At 39.7% G+C, this 22,150-nt stretch overlaps 1 protein-coding gene across 5 annotated transcripts in view; it reads left to right on the top strand.

The window, feature by feature from the left end:
- Positions 1-455: 455 nt before the first annotated feature.
- The window catches only part of SPICE1 (spindle and centriole associated protein 1), a 75,570-nt gene continuing 53,875 nt past the window's right edge, over positions 456-22,150 (top strand). For 2 of the 5 annotated variants that reach the window (XM_009199995.3, XM_009199992.3), the window contains exons 1-2: positions 11,730-11,854; positions 19,555-19,653. In XM_009199995.3, the coding sequence (XP_009198259.1) occupies positions 19,555-19,653 (99 nt within the window). In that variant the 5' untranslated portion in view covers positions 11,730-11,854. The other 3 variants (XM_017955147.3, XM_009199994.4, XM_009199993.4) reach the window with 3 other exon arrangements.

Raw genomic sequence — 22,150 nt, 5'->3', positions numbered from 1 at the left:
CACAGATTTTCTCCAATATTTTCTTCTAGGAGTTTATGGTTTTAGATTTTACATTCAGGTCAATGACATGTTTTTAGTTAATTTTTTGCATATGGTGTAGGATATTTTGCATATGTACATACAATTATTTCAGAAATATTTATTGAATGGTCTGTCCTTTCTCCACTGTATTATGTCTGCAGCTTTGAGGAGAATCAATTGTCCATGTATGCATGAGTTTATTTCTGGACTGTATCTTGTTTCACTGATATGTTTGTGTATTTTTCTACTAATATTATGCTAATTTGATTACTGTAGCTTTATAGTAAGTGTTGAAATTAGGTAGTTGTAGTAACATAATTTTGCTCTTTTTCAGAATTGTTCGTCTGTTCTAGGCCCTTTGCATTTTCATATGAGTTTCAGAATCAACTTATTATTTCTACAAAAAACCTTTTGGGGTTTTGATTGGAATTATTTGAATATATGAAATCAGTTTGAAGTAAGTGACATCTAACAATATGGAGTCTTCCAACCCATGAACGAGATACGTCTCTACATATTTAGGTCTTTTAAAATATCTCTCAGCAATACGTTGTGGTTTTTAATGTACAGAGCTTTCATATCTTTTGTTAGATTTATATCTAAATAATTAATTTTTCGATGTCATAAAATGCATTTAAGATTTTCTATTTCTAATAGTTCACTGTTAATATGTGGAATTACACTCAATATATACATATATTTTTTTGAGACAGGGTCTCGCTCTGCCGCCCAGGCTGGAGTGCAGTGGCGCAATCTTGGCTCACTGCAAACTCTGCCTCCCAGGTACGAACAATTCTTCTGTCTCAGCCTCCCAAGTAGCTGGAACTACAGGCACACACCACCACGCCTGGCTTATTTTTGTATTTTCAATAGAGATAGGGTTTCACCATGTTGGCCAGGCTGGGCTCGAACTCCTGACCTCAAGTGATCTGCCTGTCTCAGCCTACCAAAGTGCTGGGATTACAGGCATAAGCCACTGTGCCTGGCCTACATTCAATATTTGTATGTTGATCTTGTATCCTGCAACTTTGCTAAATTCACGTATTAATTCTAATGGCATTTTTCTTTTTATATATTCTTTTTTTTTTTTTTGAGACGAGGTCTTGCTATGTTGCTCAGTCTAGTCTCAAACTCCTGGCCTCAAGCAGTCCTCCTGCCTCAACCTCTGAAAATGCTGGGATTACAGGTGTGAGCCACCATGCCTGGCCTCTTTTTACAGATTTTATTGAGTTTTTTACATAGACATTCACTCCACTGGGAATAAAGACATTTTTCCTATGCAAGCTGAATGCTCTTTATTTATTTTTCCCGTCTGATGGTACTGACTAGAAACTCCAGTACAATGTTGAATAGATGTGGTGAGACTAGATATCCTTGTCTTTTTCTGATCTAAGGAGGAAAGCATCCAGTCTTTCACAATCATGCATTGCATTAGATATAGGTCTTTTGGAGATGTACTTAATCAGGTCGAGGAAGTTCCTAGCTATTTCTAGTTATCTGAGAGGTTTCTACTAAGACTGGATATTGGATTCCTTCTTTCACAAAACATTAGGAGACAAACACAATTTAACCAAGTTCTTACTACTTAAAAACCAAGTTGGCGTATTGTCCAGTTTCCAATATTTTGTTCCTTGTTTCCACCTGAGACCTCATCAGAATTTCGTTCACTGCCAACACTTTGATCATGCCCACTTAAGACTGAGGCCTTTTTTTTATAGCTCTCCTCTCCTTCTGAGCCCACACCGTCACATCCCTTTATAGTCCAGCCTTTTTCCATTATCCTGTTCCAAAGCTGTTTCCACATTTTTAGGTGATTGTTACAGCAGCACCTCACTTCTCAGTACCAATTTCTGTTTTAGTCCATTTGGGTTACCATAATGAAATACCTTTAACTGGGTAATTTATAAACAACAGAAATTTGTTTCTTATGGTTCTGGAGCCTGGGGAATCCAAGATCAAGGCACTAGCAAGTTTAGTGTTTGGTTGCTGTGTCCTCATATGGTGGAAGGGGTGAATGCTGTGTCTTCACATAGCAGAAGGGCAAAATGGGCAAAAGGGCCAAACAGGCTTCCTAAAGGACTCTTTTTTAAGGACATGAATCCCATTCACAATGAGCAGAGCCTTCATGATCTAATTACCTCCTGAAAGCCCCACTTTTTAATACCATCACATTGGCAAATTGTCACATATAAATTTTGTGGTAACACATTCAGACCATAGCAATGGCTTGTTTAGAAGTGTATTTTATTCCCCAAGTTTTGAGGGATCTTCCAAAAATCATTCTGTTATTGATTTCTAATTTAATTACGTTGTGGTCAGAGAATGTATCTTGCATGACTTGAATACCTTTGAATTTATTGACATTTGTTTATGGTCCAGATTATTGTCCATCTTCTAAACCTTCTGTATATGCTTAAGAACCATGTGTATTCTGTCAATTATTGGAGTGTTTAATAAATGTCAATCAGGTCAAGATGGTTGATAGTGTTGTTCAAGTCTCTTATAACTTTGTTGATTTTCTGCTTACTTGCAATATAAATTGTTCAGAAAGGGGGCATTGAAATATTTGGCTATAATTGTGGATCTCTCAATTTCATATTGCAGTACTATTAGTTTCTGCTTCATGTATTTTGAAGTCCTCTTATTAGATTCAAAAATGTTTAGGATTGCTATGCCCTTTTGATTAAATGGTTCTATTATTATTATTAAGTGATCTTCTTTATCTCTCTTAATATTCTCTGCTTTGAACTCTACTTTGTTTAATATTGACAAAATCACTCCAGCTTTATTTTCACTAGTGCTAGCATGATACATCTTTTTTCCATCCTTGGATTTTTAACTTATTTGTGTCTTTATATTTAATGTGTTTTTCTTCTTAAAAGCAGCAATTTTAAAAATTCAAGATTTTAAAACAATCTCTGACATCTGACAATCTCTGCTTTTTATTCAGTGTGTTTAGACAATTTACATTTAATATGGTTCATGATATGAGTCTATCATCTTACCATTTCTTTCCTATTTCTTTTTTCTCTTTGTTTTTTCTTGTTAACACTTTTAGATTAATCAAGTATTTGTTTCATTATCCTTTACATGACTTTTGTAAACTTTTTTTTTTAGTTCTTTTTATTTTTATTTTTTATTATACTTTAAGTGCTAGGGTACATGTGCACAACGTGCAGGTTTGTTACATATGTATACATGTACCATGTTGGTGTGCTGCACCCATTTACTCGTCATTTACATTAGGTATATCTCCTAATGCTATCCCTCCCCCTCCCCCCACCCCACAATAGGCCCTGGTGTGTGATGTTCCCCTTCCCGTGTCCAAGTGATCTCACTGTTCAATTCCCACCTATGAGTGAGAACATGCAGTGTTTGGTTTTCTGTTCTTGTGATAGTTTGCTGAGAAAGATGGTTTCCAGCTGCATCCATGTCCCTACAAAGGACACAAACTCATCCTTTTTTATGGCCGCATAGTATTCCATGGTGTATATGTGCCACATTCTCTTAATCCAGTCTGTCACTGATGGACATTTGGGTTGATTCCAAGTCTTTGCTATTGTGAATAGTGCCGCAATAAACATACATGTGCAGTTGTCTTTATAGCAGCATGATTTATAATCTTTGGGTATATACCCAGTAATAGGATGGCTGGGTCAAATGGTATTTCTAGTTCTAGATCCTTGAGGAATTGCCACACTGTTTTCCACAAAGGTTGAACTAGTTTACAGTCCCACTAACAGTGTAAAAGTGTTGCTATTTCTCCACATCCTCTCCAGCACCTGTTGTTTCCTGACTTTTTAATGATTGCCATTCTAACTGGTGTGAGATGGTATCTCATTGTGGTTTTGATTTGCATTTCTCTGATGGCGAGTGATGATGATCATTTTTCATGTGTCTGTTGGCTGTATGAATGTCTTCTTTTGAGAAGTGTCTGTTCATATCCTTTGCCCACTTTTTGATGGGGTCGTTTGTTTTTTTCTTGTAAATTTGTTTGAGTTCTTTGTAGGTTCTGGATATTAGCCCTTTTTCAGATGAGTAGATTGCAAAAATTTTCTCCTATTCTGTAGGTTGCCTGTTCACTCTGATGGTAGTTTCTTTTGCTGTGCAGAAGCTCTTTAGTTTAATTAGATCCCATTTGTCAATTTTGGCTTTTGTTTCCATTGCTTTTGGTGTTTTAGACATGAAGTCCTTGCCCATGCCTGTGTCCTGAATGGTATTACCTAGGTTTTCTTCTAGGGTTTTTATGGTATTAGGTCTAACATTTAAGTCTCTAATCCATCTTGAATTAATTTTCATATAAGGAGTAAGGAAAGGATCCAGTTTCAGCTTTCACTTATGGCTAGCCATTTTCCCAGCACCATTTATTAAATAGGGAATCCTTTCCCCATTTCTTGTTTCTCTCAGGTTTGTCGAAAATCAGATGGCTGTGGATGTGTGGTATTATTTCTGACGGCTCTGCTCTGTTCCATTGGTCTATATCTCTGTTTTGGTACCAGTACCATGCTGTTTTGGTTACTGTAGCCTTGTAGTATAGTTTGAAGTCAGGTAGTGTGATGCCTCCAGCTTTGTTCTTTTGGCTTAGGATTGTCTTGGTAATGCGGGGTCTTTTTTGGTTCCATATGAACTTTAAAGCAGTTTTTTCCAGTTCTGTGAAGAGAGTCATTGGTAGCTCAATGCAGATGGCATTGAATCTATAAATTACCTTGGGCAGTATGGCCATTTTCACGATATTGATTCTTCCTATCCGTAAGCATGATATGTTCTTCCATTTGTTTGTGTCCTCTTTTATTTCACTGAGCAGTGGTTTTTAGTTCTCCTTGAAGAGGTACTTTACATCCCTTGTAAGTTGGATTCCTAGGTATTTTATTCTCTTTGAAGCTATTGCGAATGGGAGTTCATTCATGACTTGGCTCTCTGTTTGTCTGTTACTGGTGTATAAGAATGCTTGTGATTTTTGCACATTGATTTTGTATCCTGAGACTTTGCTGAAGTTGCTTATCAGCTTAAGGAGATTTTGGACTGAGACGATGGGGTTTTCTAAATATACAATCATGTCATCTGCAAACAGGGACAATTTGACTTCTTCTTTTCCTAACTGAATACCCTTTCTCTTGCCTGATTGCCATAGCCAGAACTTCCAACACTATGTTGAATAGGAGTGGTGAGACAGGGCATCCCTGTCTTGTGCCAGTTTTCAAAGGGAATGCTTCCAGTTTTTGCCCATTCAGTATGCTATTGGCTGTGGGTTTGTCACAAATAGCTCTTATTATTTTGAGATACGTTCCATCAATACCGAATTTATTGAGAGTTTTCAGCATGAAGGGCTGTTGAATTTTGTCAAAGGCCTTTTCTGCATCTATTGAGATAATCATGTGGTTTTTGTCTTTGGTTCTGTTTATATGCTGGATTACATTTATTGATTTGTGTATGTTGAACCAGCCTTGCATCCCAGGGATGAAGCCCACTTGATCATGGTGGATAAGCTTTTTGATGTGCTGCTGGATTTGGTTTGCCAGTATTTTATTGAGAATTTTTGCATGGATGTTCATCAGGGATATTGGTCTAAAATTCTCTTTTTTTGTTGTGTCTCTGCCAGGCTTTGGTATCAGGATGATGTTGGCCTCATAAAATGAGTTAGGGAGGATTCCCTCTTTTTCTATTGATTGGAATAGTTTCGGAAGGAATGGTACCAGCTCCTCCTTGTACCTCTGGTCGAATTTGGCTGTGAATCCATCTGGTCCTGGACTTTTTTTGGTTGGTAGGGTATTAATTATTGCCTCAATTTCAGAGCCTACTATTGGTCTATTCAAGGATTCAACTTCTTCCTTGTTTAGTCTTGGGAGAGTGTAAGTGTCCCGGAATTTATCCATTTCTTCTAGGTTTTCTAGTTTATTTCCATAGAGGTGTTTATAGTATTCTTTGATGGTAGTTTGTATTTCTTTCTTTTTTTTTTTTTTGAGATGGAGTCTCACTCTGTCACCCAGGCTGGAGTGCAGTGGCTGGATCTCAGCTCACTGCAAGCTCCGCCTCCCGAGTTCATGCCATTCTCCTGCTTCAGCCTCCCGAGTAGCTGGGACTACAGACACGTGCCACCTCGCCTGGCTAGTTTTTTGTATTTTTTTTAGTAGAGACAGGGTTTCACCGGGTTAGCCAGGATGGCTTCGATCTCCTGACCTCGTGATCTGCCCATCTTGGCCTCCCAAAGTGCTGGGATTACAGGCTTGAGCCACCACACCCGGCCAGTAGTTTGTATTTCTGTGGGGTCAGTGGTGATATCCCCTTTATCACTTTTTATTGCGTCTATTTGATTCTTCTCTCTTTTCTTCTTTATTAGTCTTGCTAGCGGTCTGTCAATTTTGTTGATCTTTTCAAGAAACCAACTCCTGGATTCATTGATTTTTTGGAGGCTTTTTGTACCCCTATCTCCTTTCTGCCCTGCTCTTTGATCTTAGCTATTCCTTGCCTTCTGCTACCTTTTGAATGTGTTTGCTCTTTGCTTCTCTAGTTCTTTTTAATTGTGATGTTAGGGGTGCTGGAATTTTAGATCTTTCCCTGCTTTCTCTTGTGGGCATGTAGTGCTATAAATCTCCTCTACACACTGCTTAAATGTTTCCAGAGATTCTGGTATATGTAATCTTTGTTCTCATTGGTTTCAAAGAACATCTTTATTTCTGCTTTCATTTCTTTATACCCAGTAGTCATTCATTGGGAGCAGGTTGTTCAGTTTCCAAGGAAGTTGATGTTTTGATTGGAGTTTTAGTCCTGAGTTCTAGTTTGATTGCACTGTGGTCTGAGAGACAGTTTGTTATAATTTCTGTTCTTTTATATTTGCTGGGGAGTGCTTTACCTCCAACCATGTGGTCAATTTTGGAATATGTGCTATGTGGTGCTGAGAAGAATGTATTCTGTTGATTTAAAGGAGAGTTCTGTAGATGACTATTAGATCTGCGTGGTGCAGGGCTGAGTTCAATTCCTGGATATCTTTGTTAACTTTCTGTCTCATTGACCTGTCTAATGTTGACAGTGGGGTGTTAAAGTCTCCCATTATTATTGTATGGGAGTCTAAGTCTCTTTGTAAGTCTCTAAGGACTTGTTTTATGAATGTGGGTGCTTCTGTATTGGACGCATATATATTTAGGATAGTTAGCTCTTCCTGATGAATTGATCCTTTTACCATTATGTAATGGCCTTCTTTGTCTCTTTTGATCTTTTATGGTTTAAAGTCTGTTTTATCAGAGACTAGGATTGCAACCCCTGCTTTTTTTTGTTTCCCATTTGCTTGGTAGATCTTCCTCAATCCCTTTATTTTGAGCCTGTGTGCGTCTCTGCATGTGAGATGGGTCTCCTGAATACAGCAAACTGATGAGTCTTGACTCTTTATCCAATTTGCGAGTCTGTGTCTTTTAATTGGAGCATTTAGTCCATTTACATTTAAGGTTAATATTGTTATGTGTGAACTTGATCCTGTCATTATGATATTAGCTGGTTGTTTTGCTTGTTAGTTGATGCAGTTTCTTCCTAGCATCAATGGTCTTTACATTTTGGCATGTTTTTGCAATGTCTGGTACCCGTTGTTCCTTTCTATGTTTAGTGCTTCCTTCAGGATCTCTTATAGGGCAGGCCCAGTGGTGAAAAAATCTCTAAGCATTTGCTTGTCTGTAAAGGATTTGGCTCCTTCCACTTCTATTATGAAACTTAGTTTGGCTGATATGAAATTCTGGTTGAAAATTCCTTTTCTTTTTAAGAATGTTGAATATTGGCCCCCACTCTTCTGGCTTGTAGAGTTTCTGCTGAGACATCTGCTCTTAATCTGATGTGGCTTCCCTTGTGGGTAACCCGACCTTTCTCTCTGGCTGCCCTTAACATTTTTCCTTCATTTCCACTTTAGTGAATCTGAGACAATTAAGTGTCTGGAGTTGTTCTTCCCGAGGAGTATATTTATGGCATTCTCTGTATTTCCTGGAATTTGAATGTTGGCCTGCCTTACTAGGTTAGAAGTTCTCCTGGATGATATCCTGAGGAATGTTTTCCAACTTGGTCTCCATTTTCCCTGTCACTTTCAGTTACCAATCAGACGGGAGTTGGTCTTTTTCACATAATCTCATATTTTTGGAGGCTTTGTTAATTTCTTTTGCTCTTTTTTTCTTACACTTCTCTTCTCGCCTATTTCTTATTCATTTGATCTTCAATCACTGATACTCTTTCTTCCAGTTGATCGAGTCAGTTACTGAAGCTTGTGCATTTGTCATGTATTTCGTGGGCCATGGTTTTCATCTCTGTCCGCTGCTTATGGTCTTCTCTGGTATTGATTATTCTAGTTATCCATTCTTCCATTCTTTTTTCAAGGTTTTAGTTTCTTTGCGCTGGGTATGTAGTTCCTCCTTTAGCTCTGAGAAGTTTGATCAACTGAAACATTCTTCTCTCGACTCGTCCAAAGTCATTCTCTGTCCAGCTTTGTTCCATTGCAGGTGATGAGCTGCATTCCTTTGCAGGGGGAGATGTGCTCTGATTTTTTGAATTTCCAGCTTTTCTGCACTGCTTTTTCCCCATCTTTGTGGTTTTATCTGCCTTTGGTCTTTGATGATGGTGACGTACTGATGGGGTTTTGGTGTGGGTGTCCTTTCTGTTTGTTAGTTTTCCTTCTAACAGTCAGGACCCTCAGCTGTAGGTCTGTTGGAGTTTGCTTGAGGTCCACTCCAGACCCTGTTTGCTGTCTGATTCTTGCTCTGGAAGCTTCATCTCAGGAGTGTACCCAGCCGTGTGAGGTGTGAGGTGTCAGTCTGCACTTAGTGGGGGATGTCTCCCAGTTAGGCTACTCAGGGGTCAGGGACCCACTTCAGCAGGCAGTCTGTCCGTTCTCAGATCTCAGCCTCCATGCTGGGACAACCACTGCTCTCTTCAAAGCTATCAGACAGGGACATTCACATCTGCAGAGGTTTCTGCTGCTTTTTGTTTAGCTATGCCCTGTCCCCAGAGGTAGAGTCTACAGAGGCAGGCAGGCCTCCTTGAGGTGCGGTGGGCTCCACCCAATTTGAGCTTCCTGGTGGCTTTGTTTACCTACTTAAGCCTCAGCAATGGTGGGTGCCCCTCCCTCAGCCTCACTGCCACCTTGCAGTTAGGTCTCAGACTGCTGTGCTAGCAATGAGGGAGGCTCTGTGGGCATGGGACCCTCTAGGCCAGGTGTGGGATATAATCTCCTGGTATGCCATTTGCTAAGACCCTTGTTGAAGTGCAGTATTAGGGTGGGAGTTACCCGATTTTCCAGGTGTTGTTTGTCTCAGTTTCCCTTGGCCAGGAAAAGGAATTCCCTTCCCCCTTGCACTTCCCAGGTGAGGCAATGCCTCACCCTGCTTCAGCTCTCGCTGGTTGGGCTGCACCCAGTGACCAGCATTGACTGTCCGACATGCCCCAGTGAGATGAACCCGGTACCTCAGTTGAAAATGCAGCAGTCACCCATCTTCTGTGTCACTCATGCTGGGAGTTGGAGGCTGGAGCTGTTCCTATTTGGCCATCTTGGGTGCCCTTCTCGACTTTTGTAAACTTTTAACAATAACTTTTATTATTTAGTGGTGGCTTCAGGGTTTATAGTATACATGTTTCATTTATCATAGTCTACCTTTAAGTGGTATCAGGAATAGTATCAGGGTCAGGCGCGGTGACTCATACCTGTAATCCCAGCACTTTGGGAGGCCAAGGCAGGCAGATCACCCGAGGTCAGGAGTTCGAGACCAGCCTGACCAACATGGAGAAATCCCTTTGCTATTAAAAATACAAAAATTAGCTGAGTGTGGTGGCGTGTGCCTGTAGTCCCATTTACCTGCAGGAGAATTGCTTGAACCTACGAGGTGGAGGTTGCAGTGAGCTGAGATCGCGCCACTGCACTCCAGCCTGGTGACAGAGTGAGACTTTGCCTTAAAAAAAAAAAAAAAAAAAAAAAGGAATAGTATAAGGATTCTAGGTTGACAGTTTTTTCTTTGAATGTGTTTGAACTGTTATTCTGTCTTCTTGCTTGCTTTGATTCTAATGAGAAACTGATGTAATCCTGAGTTTTGTTCTTCTGTATATGACATGTATTTTTTTCCTTGGATGCTTTTAAGATTCTTTTATCATTTGTTCTGAGCAATTTGATTATTATGTATTTTGATTAGCTTTCTTCATGTTTCTTCTGCCAAGCTTCTGAAGGCAGGTCTGTGGGTAAAGAGTGATAGAAGGATTAAAATAGGATGGGAGCTTAGGGAAATTCTCTTTTGAATAAATCGGTGTTATCAATGAAGTAGGAAGCAAGGTCATTGTATGAGAATGAGACTAGGAGAAGACACATTGGGTATGAATGAAGGTATAAAACTATCATCCAGGAAAATCAGTGAACAGGGACCTGTAATGAAATGTTCAAGCATCTTTAAGGTCCTACTCAACATTAGTAATCATGAAGTTAAAGTCAGCATGGTTGGGTGTTTTTTTTCAAATTCAGCTGCATGGGTGCAAGCACTTAGTAAGTGTAGAGCAGGGATGGCTAATATTGGTATTTTGCCAAGTGATTACAGCAATTGAGAGAGGGGCGGGGAGTTGAGGATGCAAGCAAGTGGATGATTATGTTGATTGATTATTGAATATATCTACATCAAACTTCCTCAATCAGAGTGAAAACTATTAAAGGCAGTGCCTTTCCTCTAGAAGGTGTTGGGCACTTATTTGCAGATCCACACATGGGTGTATTTTAACAGCAGAAAGCTAGGGGCTAAAGGAAATTGTCTTACCAGAGCAAATAAACTGTTTTTAAATGAACTGCTTTGTAAAGTTCTTAACGTGGTCCACACAGCTCTGACTGTCCTGGATCCAGTATCAGGGCAGCCTCCCCTTCACAGCAAGTTCCCACTGTTCTCTAAACTTCAGACACACGGGACGTCTTCCTGTCCCTTGCATTTTCCACATCTTTGCACATACAGCTCCCTCTGCAGGAATGCTTTTCCCTTCCCCACTGGCCTACTCATGTCTCAGCTTTCCTCAGTAATTCAAATATTAGTATAATAGTAAGTTAAGTATTTGATTAGAGTCTTCCTTCTTAACACTCATCATAATTTTAATTTTTGTCATTGATAACTGTATGCTACTATGCTGTAAGTTTCCCACCTTGTCTGCTTTTAGCCCCCCATAGAACCTAGCTCTCCCGCACATTTGTAGGTTGTAATAAACATTTTTTTTTTTTTTAAGACAAGGTCTTGCTTTGCCGTCCAGGCTGGAGTGCAGTGGTACGACTGCGGCTCACTACAGCTTTGACCTCCTGGGCTCAAGTGATCCTCACACCTCGGCCTCCTGAGTAGCTGGAACTACAGGCATGCTCCCACGCCCAGCTAATTTTTTAATTTTTCGTAGAGACGGGGTCTCGCCATCTTGCCCATGCTTGTCTCAAACTCCTGGGCTTAAGCAATCCTGCTTCTGTCTCCCAAAGTGCTGGGACTACACTACTAAAGATTTTTAAACAAATGAATAGAGGTGAAAGCAAACTAAGTGATACGTGAAGTCTGGTGAGGCGAGCAACATATTGCTTTTGGAGAATTCTCGAGGCACCGGTTAATGCTATATGCCTAGTCTTTAACAATTTGCCCCGAACCTTGCAAAGGAACTACTCCTTTAGCCTCAGAACCCGGGCTAGGCTTTGAGAGGAGCCTGCGCACTTGGCTCGCCGGATATACGCAAGGGCGTGGGGCGGAGCTCTGGTAACCCAGGCAACAGCCCGGAAGCCGCTGGCTGGGTTAACCTGTGGCGCGCTCCGCGGTTCCGGACCGTGAAGTTTTAGTTGCGGTGGCGGCGGCAGTCGGGAAACGGCAAGGCAAGTTGAGAAGATGGATCGGAGGCTTGCAGCTCGCAGTCCCAACAAGCCTTAGGGACCAGGGCTACCAAAAGGGTGGGGAGAACGGTGGTGGCATCTCTCTGTTTCCTGGGATCCAGGAGCCCGGTTGGGGAATCCTTACTTCAGGAAGCGCAGCCGCGGCTCAGTGTTTTGAGAGTGCAAGTGCCTGTCAGGGTGCGTGTCTGGTTGTTTGTGCGTGGCGTCAGAGCACCTCGAGTATGCGCGTGCGCACCGCCTTCGAGAGCTTTTGCACAGAGCTGGAAATTGGGGGTACTCGATTGTAGCTTTCGGGGAGTTTTCCGTGTAGCAGGAGAGAGGCAAACTATCCAGGATGCTTTGGGACCGGGAGCGTCATTTAAATCGATAGATGTCAGAGAGGGGCTTCTCAGAAGGCTCCGCCTGTATGAGTTTTGAGGAGTCCGTGAAAGTTGACCCGGTAAAGAAGAGAGTGAGCCTGACGGGTGTTCGAAGCAGAGGGAAAAGAATGGTTGCAACTGTATGTGAGGCGAGAACTCGGTTTTAGGATTTGCGGGAGATGTGAGAGAACACTGGAAAGAAAGGTCAGCCGGGCCACATGGGGGAGAGGGTCTGAATGCCAAGCTGGGTTGGATTCCTCTTGACAGTGGGGAGCCATCCGAATCCAGAGGGGGTAAGGAAAGGGTTCAGATCTATTCTCTCTCCGTGTATTTAGGTAGGATTGATTCAACAGTGTTTGGAAAGAGTTCTGGTTTCTCTTTAATCAGTTTTCCCTACCAGTCAGAGTGGATTTACTAAGTCCAGTCATAACTACCCCGTTTAAAATTCTTCAGTGGTTTCCTATGGTCTTAGGATAGTGTTCAGATTGCTGTGGCTCAGAAGACTACAGTCTGCTCTCTGCCTTTCCTCCTCCTTTAACCTCTCACCCTCTCAGATCTTTGTTAATTGAACTGAATTTCTCAAACTCTTCGTAAATGCATTTTCGCTTGCCTGGAATATTCTTTCCCCTATTTCTAACTTTTATTCATATTTTAACTCTCAGTGCAAACATTTTTGGGGGTATAGAGGAGGCAGCTTTTTCTTACTGCGTAGAATTAGTTGGGTACTTTCATGACAGACAGAATTTACTTCCCATGCTGCCCTTTTGTTGTAAATACTTGTTTAATTGCAGTCCTCTTAGAAACTCTTAACTCTGCAAGGGCATAGACTATTCTGCTTTCTTGTTGTATCTGGTGCCTCACCCTTAGGTGGTGCTTTCAAAATATTAGTTTAATTAATAGATGGGTGGTGACGTCAGTGAGTGAAGAGTGAAAGGGAGACTAATTAGAATAACGAGAGCCTGAATAAAAATATTTTTAGTAGAGATGGAGAAGAGCGGGCAGGAGAGATTTTTAGGGAAAAAGTTAATAGATTCTGTTATCTGATTCACTAAGAGATAAGGAACAGAGGTGATGCTGAGGTTTTAAATTGGAGCAACTAGAAGGATTGTAATTCTGTAAATTCAGCTTAATTCAACATATTTATCGAGTTAACCAGTTATATATCAGCAAGTAGAGATTTGGGGTATGATGATGAGTTTTATTTTGATATACTGTATTTGTGATATTTGGCAGATTTGTACAATAGGTAGTTAGAAATGAGCATTTGGTGGTTTTGTTTTGTTTTTGTTTATTTGTTTATTTTAAGAGACAGAGCCTCACTCCATCACCCAGGCTGGAGTGCAGGAGTGCCATCTTAACTCACTGCAGCCTCCAACTCCTGGGCTCAAGCAGTCCTCCCATCTCAGCCTCCTGAGTAGCTGGAATTATAGGCACTCACCGCCACTCCTGGCTAATTAAAAAAAAATTTTTTTAGAGACAGGGTCTTGCTATGTTGCACAGGCTGGTCTTGAACTTCCTACCTCAAGCAATCCTCCTGCCTCAGCCTCCCGAGTTGCTGGGATTACAGATGCGAGCCACTGTGTTTCATGTTTTGTGGAAAGGTGTGAATCATTGATTTGGAACTCATTTTCACAGTGTGTTTTTGTGTCCATACATTCATAGCTTTGCTCAAGGGAGTAGGTGAGGTCACTGAGGGAGGATGTGAACTGCCCCTTTGTGATCAAGAAAGCAGCTCCATGAGAGCTGGCACCATATTAGACTTGTTTACTGATATCCTGGTTTATTTAGTTTACTTGTATCTCTAATGCCTAGCTAGTGCCTGGTGTGTGCTGCACTCCCCCAAATAAGTATTGAATGAAAGAGAGGGTATCCAATGGAAAGACAAGAGGGATGAGAACTGAGATAGAACTGGGTGGAGATCCTTGATTAAATTGTGTGTGTGGAGGGGGACAATAGAGCCGGTGAAGAAAAGGAGAAAAGAATAGAAGAGGCCGGGTGTGGTAGCTCATGCCTGTAATCCCAGCACTTTGGGAGGCCAAGCTGGGTGGATCATAAGGTCAACAGATCGAGACCATCCTAGCCAACATGGTGAAACCCCGTCTCTATTAAAAATACAAAAATTAGCTGGGCGGGGTGGCAGGTGCCTGTAGCCGTCCCAGTGACTCAGGAGGCTGAGGAAGGAGAATCACTGGAACCTGGGAGGCGGAGATTGCACTGAGCTATCGCACCACTGCACTCCAGCCTGGGCGACGGAGCGAGACTGTCTCAAAAAAAAAAAAAAAAAAAAAAAAAAAAAGAAGAAGAAGAAGAAGAAGAAAAGCAGGAGAAAGGGTGTCCTGGAAGCCAAGAGAGGAGAGGGCTTCTAGGATTGGGAGTGTGCAGAGCTGGAAAGGGCCATTAGTATTTCAGTTTCTACAAACAGGCATAGATTTTCTTGGCTGTGTTAATTTTAATATTTGATGTCTTAACACTGTAAACCATCAGAATATCTCTAGTCTCACATTTTAACAATAAACTATAGCACACTTATGATCTCTGGTTTCTGTAAGTGGCACAAAATTCCTTTTTTAGACCAAAACATCTGATCCTTGGTTAAGAAAAATATCGTTACTATTATTGGTGGTGTTCAAGAGAATGCTTTTCTGCTGGGTGTGGTGGCTCACGCTTGTAATCCCAGCACTCTGGGAGGCCAAGGCAGGTGAATCACGAGATCAGGAGTTCGAGACCAGCCTGACCAACATGGTAAAACCCCGTCTCTACTAAAAATACAAAAATTAGCTGGGCATGGTGGTGCACGTCTGTAATCCCAGCTACTCAGGAGGCTGAGGGAGGAGAATTGCTTGAACCCGGGAGTCGGAGGTTGCAGTGAGCTAAGATCATGTCACTGCACTCCAGCCTGGCGACAGAGCAAGACTCCAACTCAAAACAAAACAAAACAAAACAAACAAACAAACAAAAAAAACGCTTTTCAGTGCAAATTGGGGTCAGAGTTTTTGTAATTAATAAAACTTGGAGGTAGAACTAAGGATTAGTAAATACAGGTGCTAAAGTGTACCTTTTCATGAAGTTGAATGGCAAGAGAAGGGCAAAGATGGGATAGCAGCTTAACTATACCTGTGTCATCCTACCATACACAGGTAGTAAATTACCACAGATTTAGTGGCCTAAAACAATGACTATTTATCATTTCACAATTTCTGTGGGTTATGAGTTTGGACATGGCTTAGTTAGAGTCTCTGCTTAGGGTCTTCTAAAGCTATAATCAAGTTGTGGCCAGTCTGCATTCTGATCTGGAAGTTTAGCTTCTGAATAAGTAAAATATTCTAAATGTAACCTGAAATAATATTTTCCCCATTTTTAAGAGTAACATAGGTTCATTATAGAAAGTTTGGGAAAGACAGAAGCAAAGAGAGGTAACCCAATTCTGGCAAACTTTTCCAGCAGGTGCTTTACAGTCAGTCAGACCTGGTCTGGAGTGTCAGCTCTTGGCTCTGCCTGTTATTATTTGTATAACTTTGAGCTATATACTTTCTCTAAGCCTCTTTTTAAATTTTTTTAAATTTTAATATTCTTAATATTTTAAAATTCTGTTTCAAGTTCCAAGGTACACGTGCGGTATAGGCAGGTTTGTTTCATAGGTAAATGTGTGTCATAGTGGTTTGCTGCATCTATCAATCCATCACCTAGGTATTAAATCTAGTGTGCATTAACTATTTTTCCTGATACTCTTCCTCCCCTCACCAATCTGCTGCCTGACAGGCCCCAGTGTGTGTTGTTCCCCTCCCTGTGTCCTTGTGTTCTCATCGTTCAGCACTCACTTATAAGTGAGAACTTGTGGTGTTTGGTTTTCTGTTCCTGCATTCGTTTGCCAAGGATAATGGCTTCCAGCTCCATCCATGTCCCTGCGAAGGACATGACCTCATTCCTTTTTATGGCTGCATAGTATTCCATGGTGTATATATACCACATGTCTTTATCCAGTCTGTCAATGATGGGTATTTGGGTTGATTCCATGTCTTTGCTATTGTGAATAGTGCTGCAGTGAACGTATATGTGCATGTATCTTTATAATTGAATGGTTTATTTTCCTTTGGGTATATACCCATTAATGTGATTGCTGGGTCAAATGGTATTTCTGGTTCTAGGTCTTTGAGGAATCGCCACACTGTCTTCCACAATGGTTGAACTAATTTGCATTTCCACCAACAGTGTAAAATTGTTCCTGTTTCTCCACAGTCTTGCCAGCATCTGTTGTTTCTTGACTTTTTAATAATCACCATTCTAACTGGCATGAGATGGTATCTTATTGCAGTTTTGATTTGCATTTTTCTAACAATCAGTGATGTTGACTTTTTTTCATATGTTTGTTGGCTGCATAAATGCCTTCTTTTGAGAAGTGTGTGTTCATGTCCTTTGCACACTTTTTAATGGGATTGTTTTTTTCTTATAAATTTGTTTAAGTTCCTTGTAGACTCTGGATATTAGCCCTTTGTCAGATGGAGAGATTGCAAAATTTTTCTCCAGTTCTGTAGGTTGTCCATTTGCTCTGGTGATAGTTTCTTTTGCTGTGCAGAAGCTCTTTAGATTAATTAGCTCCTATTTGTTAAGTTTTGCTTTTGTTGCAATTGCTTTTGACATTTTCATCATGAAATCTTTGCCTGTGTGTATGTGCTGAAAGGTATTGCTTAGATTTTCTTCTGGGGTTTTTATAGTTTTGGGTTTTACAGTTAAGCCTTTAGTCATCCTGAGTTGATTTTTGTATATGGTGTAAGGAAGGGGTCCATGTCTACATGGACCCTATACCCATTAGCAGTCACTCTCCATTCTATGCTCCCTCTAGATGCTGGCGATCACTAATCTATGTCTCTGTGGATTTACTTATTCTGGACACATCATATCAATGATATCAAGCAATAGGGGGCATTCTGTGTTTAGAACACTTTCAAGATTCATTCACGTTGTAGCATGTATCAGTACATCATTGCTTATTATTGCGAAGTAATACTCCATTGTGTAGATATACCACATTTATTAATACATTCATCAGTTGGTGGACATTTAGGATGTCTCTACTTTTTGTCTGTTCAAAATGCTGCTGTGACCTTTTATGTACAAGTTTTTATGTGGACATATGTTTTTAGTTCTCTTGGATGTAAATATGCGAGTTGAATTGCTGGGTCATGTGGTAACTGTGTGTTTAACTTCTTGAGGAATTGCCAGCTGTTTCCAAAGTGCCTACACCATTTTACATTCCATGAACAATATGTGAGGATTCTAGTTTTTCCATATTCTTGTCAGTGCTTGTTGTTGTCCATCTTTTTGATTATAGCCATCCTAGTCAGTTTGACGTGGTATCTCATTGTGGGTTTGATTGGCATTTCCCTAATGACTAATTACGTTAAACATCTTTTCATGTGTTTATTAGCTGTCTATAGTATCTTCCTTGGAGGAACGTGTATTTAAGTCCTATGTGCATTTTTAAATCGGATTTTTAAAATTGTTGAGTTGTAAAAATTCTTTATATAGTGTGGATTCAAGTCCTTTATCAGATAAAGGATTTGCAGATACTTTCTCCCATTCTATTGGTTGTCTTCATTTTCTTGATTGTGCCTTCGAAGCACAAAAATTCTTAATTTTGATTAACTCCAATTTATTATTTTCTTTGGTTGCTTATGCTTTTTGTGTCATTTCTAAGAAACCGTTGTTTAACCCAAGGCTCATGAAGATTTACTCTTATGTTTTCTTTTAAGCATTTTGTAGTTTTAGCTCTTACATTTAAATCCATGATTCAATTTAATTTTTGAATATGGTTTGAGGTAGGAGTCCAACTTCATTCTTTTTCGTATGAGTATCCAGTTGTCCCAGCACCATCTCTTGAAAAGACTATTCTTTCCCTATTGAATTGTCTTGGCACCCTTGTTGAAAATAAACTGACCATAAATGTAAGAGTTTGTTTCAGACTCTTAGTTCTATTATATTCCGTATCTTTTTAAATGGTACTTATGGCTCTGCTACTTACTAACTGTGTGACCTTCATGGTTGGTTAACCTTTGTCTCTTAGTTTTCTCATCTGTAAAATGAAGAATAAATAGTGAGTACCTCATGGGGTTATTGTGAGGATTCAAGAAAATAATGTTTAAAGAGCATAGAATAGTATCTGGCTTATAGTAAGCACACAGTATGTGTTAGCTGATGCCATCATTACCACTGCTGCTATCTCATCATTACCATCATAAAACTTAAATGTTATTTTCTAACTTGTATGTGACTTGTTTTCTTTGGCTGAATTGTAAATGCTGAGATTAGATACCGTGTTTAAGAAGTGAATGTTCTTAAGAGAGTACAGAGTGCAAGGAAGATTGAGGGCAAACTCTTAAGAAATACTTGTATTTAGACATTTTTATTATAGTAGACAATGTTTTTTTTTTTTAAAAAAAAGTACTTAAGGAAAATACTAGAGTCCTTGTTTTAGGCTTATTGGGAGTAAGGGGGTCAGCTGGAAAGTCCTGTAATTATTTAGGTAGGTTAAAAGGGTCTGCAATAGTAGTCATGTATATGTATTACTTTTTAAAAGTCATATATATGTATTGTAAAATCCTGGCATTCGAGGACTATGGGTCTTTTTCTAATTTGGTATAATGTGTAGTCTAGTGTCCTTAGCATTGCTGCTTAAACAGTGGCAAGCTAATGTTGGCAATTTAAAAATTATAGTTTAAAATCAATAATTATTAATTTGTTTATCAGCAATAGAAAAAAATCAATAATTAGTACCATTTAGCATTATGTGACAGATATGTTAGAAGTGATATCATACCTCATTTGTTCTCTAAAGTTTAGCTACTTTTATTTTCAAGTAAGCACATATGTACCTGGTAGTGATTTTGAGTGTTAGAGTGCTTAAAAAAGAACTCCAACTCTCTTTTGCCCTTTCCTTCCTTCACCTTACGTTCATATTGTTAGCTTGTGACTGGGCTATTTTCTACTAATTGTGAATTTGTGTAACTGATGACAAAGCTTTTGACGACTGTCTTAGTTCTCTGCTTTAGGCCATAATTTCTGCATTCCTAGAGTTCACTGTTATTCAAATATATAAAAGTTATTGACTTAAGACCTCTTTTATTATAATTATCAGTACCAACTTTTATTAGTTGTAAAATGAAAGAAGTAAGTATTTTATTTTGATAGGCCGTTCGTTTTATCATGCTTAAATTTTTCTTCTGGCATTTTAAAATTTGTTTTTTTTTTCAGGTATCTTTCCCCACTCTGGTGATGCTTATTGTTTTTTCTTGTATTTTAAAATTGTGATGTGATTATTATTCCTAGATGTCATTTGTCAGAGTGAACCGCTGTGGTCCCCGAGTTGGTGTAAGAAAGACACCAAAAGTAAAGAAGAAGAAAACTTCAGTGAAACAAGAATGGGATGTGAGTATAGGTGGGATAGTAAATAATGTAACGTTACTCTGGAGGAATGGACACAGTGATACGGCCCTAGTCATGCAAGATGGTATTCTGAATGGGGCTCATCATGTCATAGGGTGGAATAGGTTTCTGGGCATGTGATATTCTAGGTCTTGGAGGGAAGAGCAGAATCCTTTGGGGGAGGTTTTAAGAATACACACGCCTAGGCTGTAACCTCTATATTCTTTGAAGAACTGGAATCTTAAGGGGATGGAGAGCATATTAAAAAAAAAAAGTCTTCTCACTTTCACTCTGAGAACTCACTGCATAAAGGCAACTCTAGCTCACTGGTGTCACTGAAGTCTGTGAATTTTTTCGGTACCTTTTTAAGGTTTGCTCAGAGCAACCAGTGATATCATAACCATGTGAGTACCAGTTTTGGTTGAAAAAAAATAGGTGACCTTTGCTGTCTTATCCCATGAATTGCTCACTTCCAGAGGTTGATCAGTTTCAGAACAAATGTTCTCTTATGGTATAAGACAAGTCTCAAGTACCTGTAACATATATTCTCTGGCTCCTAACCTGAATATTGCCTGGTGTTACCAAGGCGATTTATATCTTTTTTTTTAAGAGACAGGGTCATGTCCTGTCAACCAGGCTGGAGTGATGTGATGCCATCATAGCTCACTGCAGCCTCAAACTCCTGAACTCCAGCAATTCTCTTGCCTTAGCCTCCTGAGTAGCTAGGACCATAGGCATGCACCACCACCCTGGCTAACTTAAAAAAATATTTTTTGTAGAGACAGGTCCTTGCCGTGTTCCCCAGGTTGGTCTTAAACTCCTAGCCTCAAGCAATCCTCTTGCCTTGGCTTCCCAAAGTGCTGGGATTATAGGTGAGCCATTGCACCTAGCTAGATTTCTGTCTTTTGTAACCTGATACTTTGGTTTGGACTATGAGATTTTAAGTGCCTTTACTTTCCATTGCGAAGAGTAACTAGTTAGGAATTAGTTTGGATCTCAGGGATTCTTTTGGAATTGGAATCTTCTGGTTTGCAACCCACCATGTTAGCCAGATATCCTGGGCAAACTGACAGCCTTTGAAGTGGGGCAGCGGGACTTCTCTGTGTTTAGATTGTTTTGTTGCTGTCTGATTGGCTATAAAATTTTAATAACAAGGATGTGACTCTAAGATAAGGAAACTGATAAATAGGAAAAAAATTATGTGATAACATATTTTCCGCTTCAGAGTGGTTACTTTGAGAAGTTCAGTACAGTTGACCTTTGAACAACATGAGTTTGAGCTGCATGGGTTCATTTATACATGAATTTTTAAAAAATAAATACAGTTGGCTGTATCCTGGGGTTCCACCTCTACAACGAAAGGTGGATTGAAAATACAATATTTTCAGGATGTAAAACCCATATACGGAGAGCCAATTAGATGGGATTTGAGTATGTGTGGATTTTGGTGTATGTGGGTGTCCTGGATACTGTGGGATGACTGCATTTATTCCAATATGCCAGTATTGCTCAAAACTTAATTGAAACCTATCATTTGAAATTGCATTAAGAACCTTCCTCATTTACTTTTTATTGTCTGCAGTGCTGGAAAAATCTTTTGTTATTTGAAGGTAGACTGAACTTGGAAAATAGTCATAAGTCATTTGGAGTAAATGGTTAATGATGGTGAAGAGATCAAACTGATTAATACTATCTTGATAAAAATAGTGAGACATTTTCTGAAATGGCTTATAGACTAGGTTTAAATGCAATGTCAAAAGAAAATGGTTTTAAGCAAGAGTAGTATTGATGGAATTATTATTTTCTTCCATAAGAACAAATTTTAAGCCTATCACTTATTTGTATGCCTAAGTTTTTAAATGATTATTAAAAATAATTCTCATGATCCTGTAGTTGTACCTTGTACCTTTCTTTTCCTTTTCCTTTTTTTTTTTTTCTTTTTTTTGAGACAAGGTCTCACTCTATTGCCCAGGCTGGCCTCAAACTCCTGGGCTCATGATGGGATCTTCCTGCCTCGGCCTCATGAACCTCCTAAGTAGCTGAGACTGCAAGTGCACACCACCATGCCTGGCTCTTGTACTTTTCTAAATCATTGTAAAAGTAATAACAGTTTTCATACAGAAAAGCCTTGAGCCAAATATAAATCATGGCCAAAAAGTGTAGTCTTTGATCAGAAGCCATTTTTGACTGTTTGTATTCCTCATCACTTAGAAGTAAAACTAACTTGTTTTATTTCCTGCCTTGCCAAATCTGTGTAGCACAATGGCTGAAGTTGCCTTGGAAAGGGCCAAGTTACAGGGTTACTACTTAGAGCTGTGCAGCCTGTGTGCCACACAATTTCAAGGGGTGCTATTTACATGGACTCTGATATTAATGTTAACTTATGGAGTTGTGCAGGGTAGTAGCCCTGCCATGTTAGTTTAGTGCCTGTTAATTTAAGTGACTGTTTTCACATTTTATGAAATTATGCATTGCCCTCAAATTTCATCTTTCATTGTAG

This window comes from Papio anubis, chromosome 2, assembly GCF_008728515.1.
Source record: "Papio anubis isolate 15944 chromosome 2, Panubis1.0, whole genome shotgun sequence".
Classification (NCBI taxonomy): domain Eukaryota; kingdom Metazoa; phylum Chordata; class Mammalia; order Primates; family Cercopithecidae; genus Papio; species Papio anubis.
The sequence above is the reverse complement of the archived record's forward strand: the minus strand, read 5'-3'. Positions and strand labels throughout refer to the sequence as shown.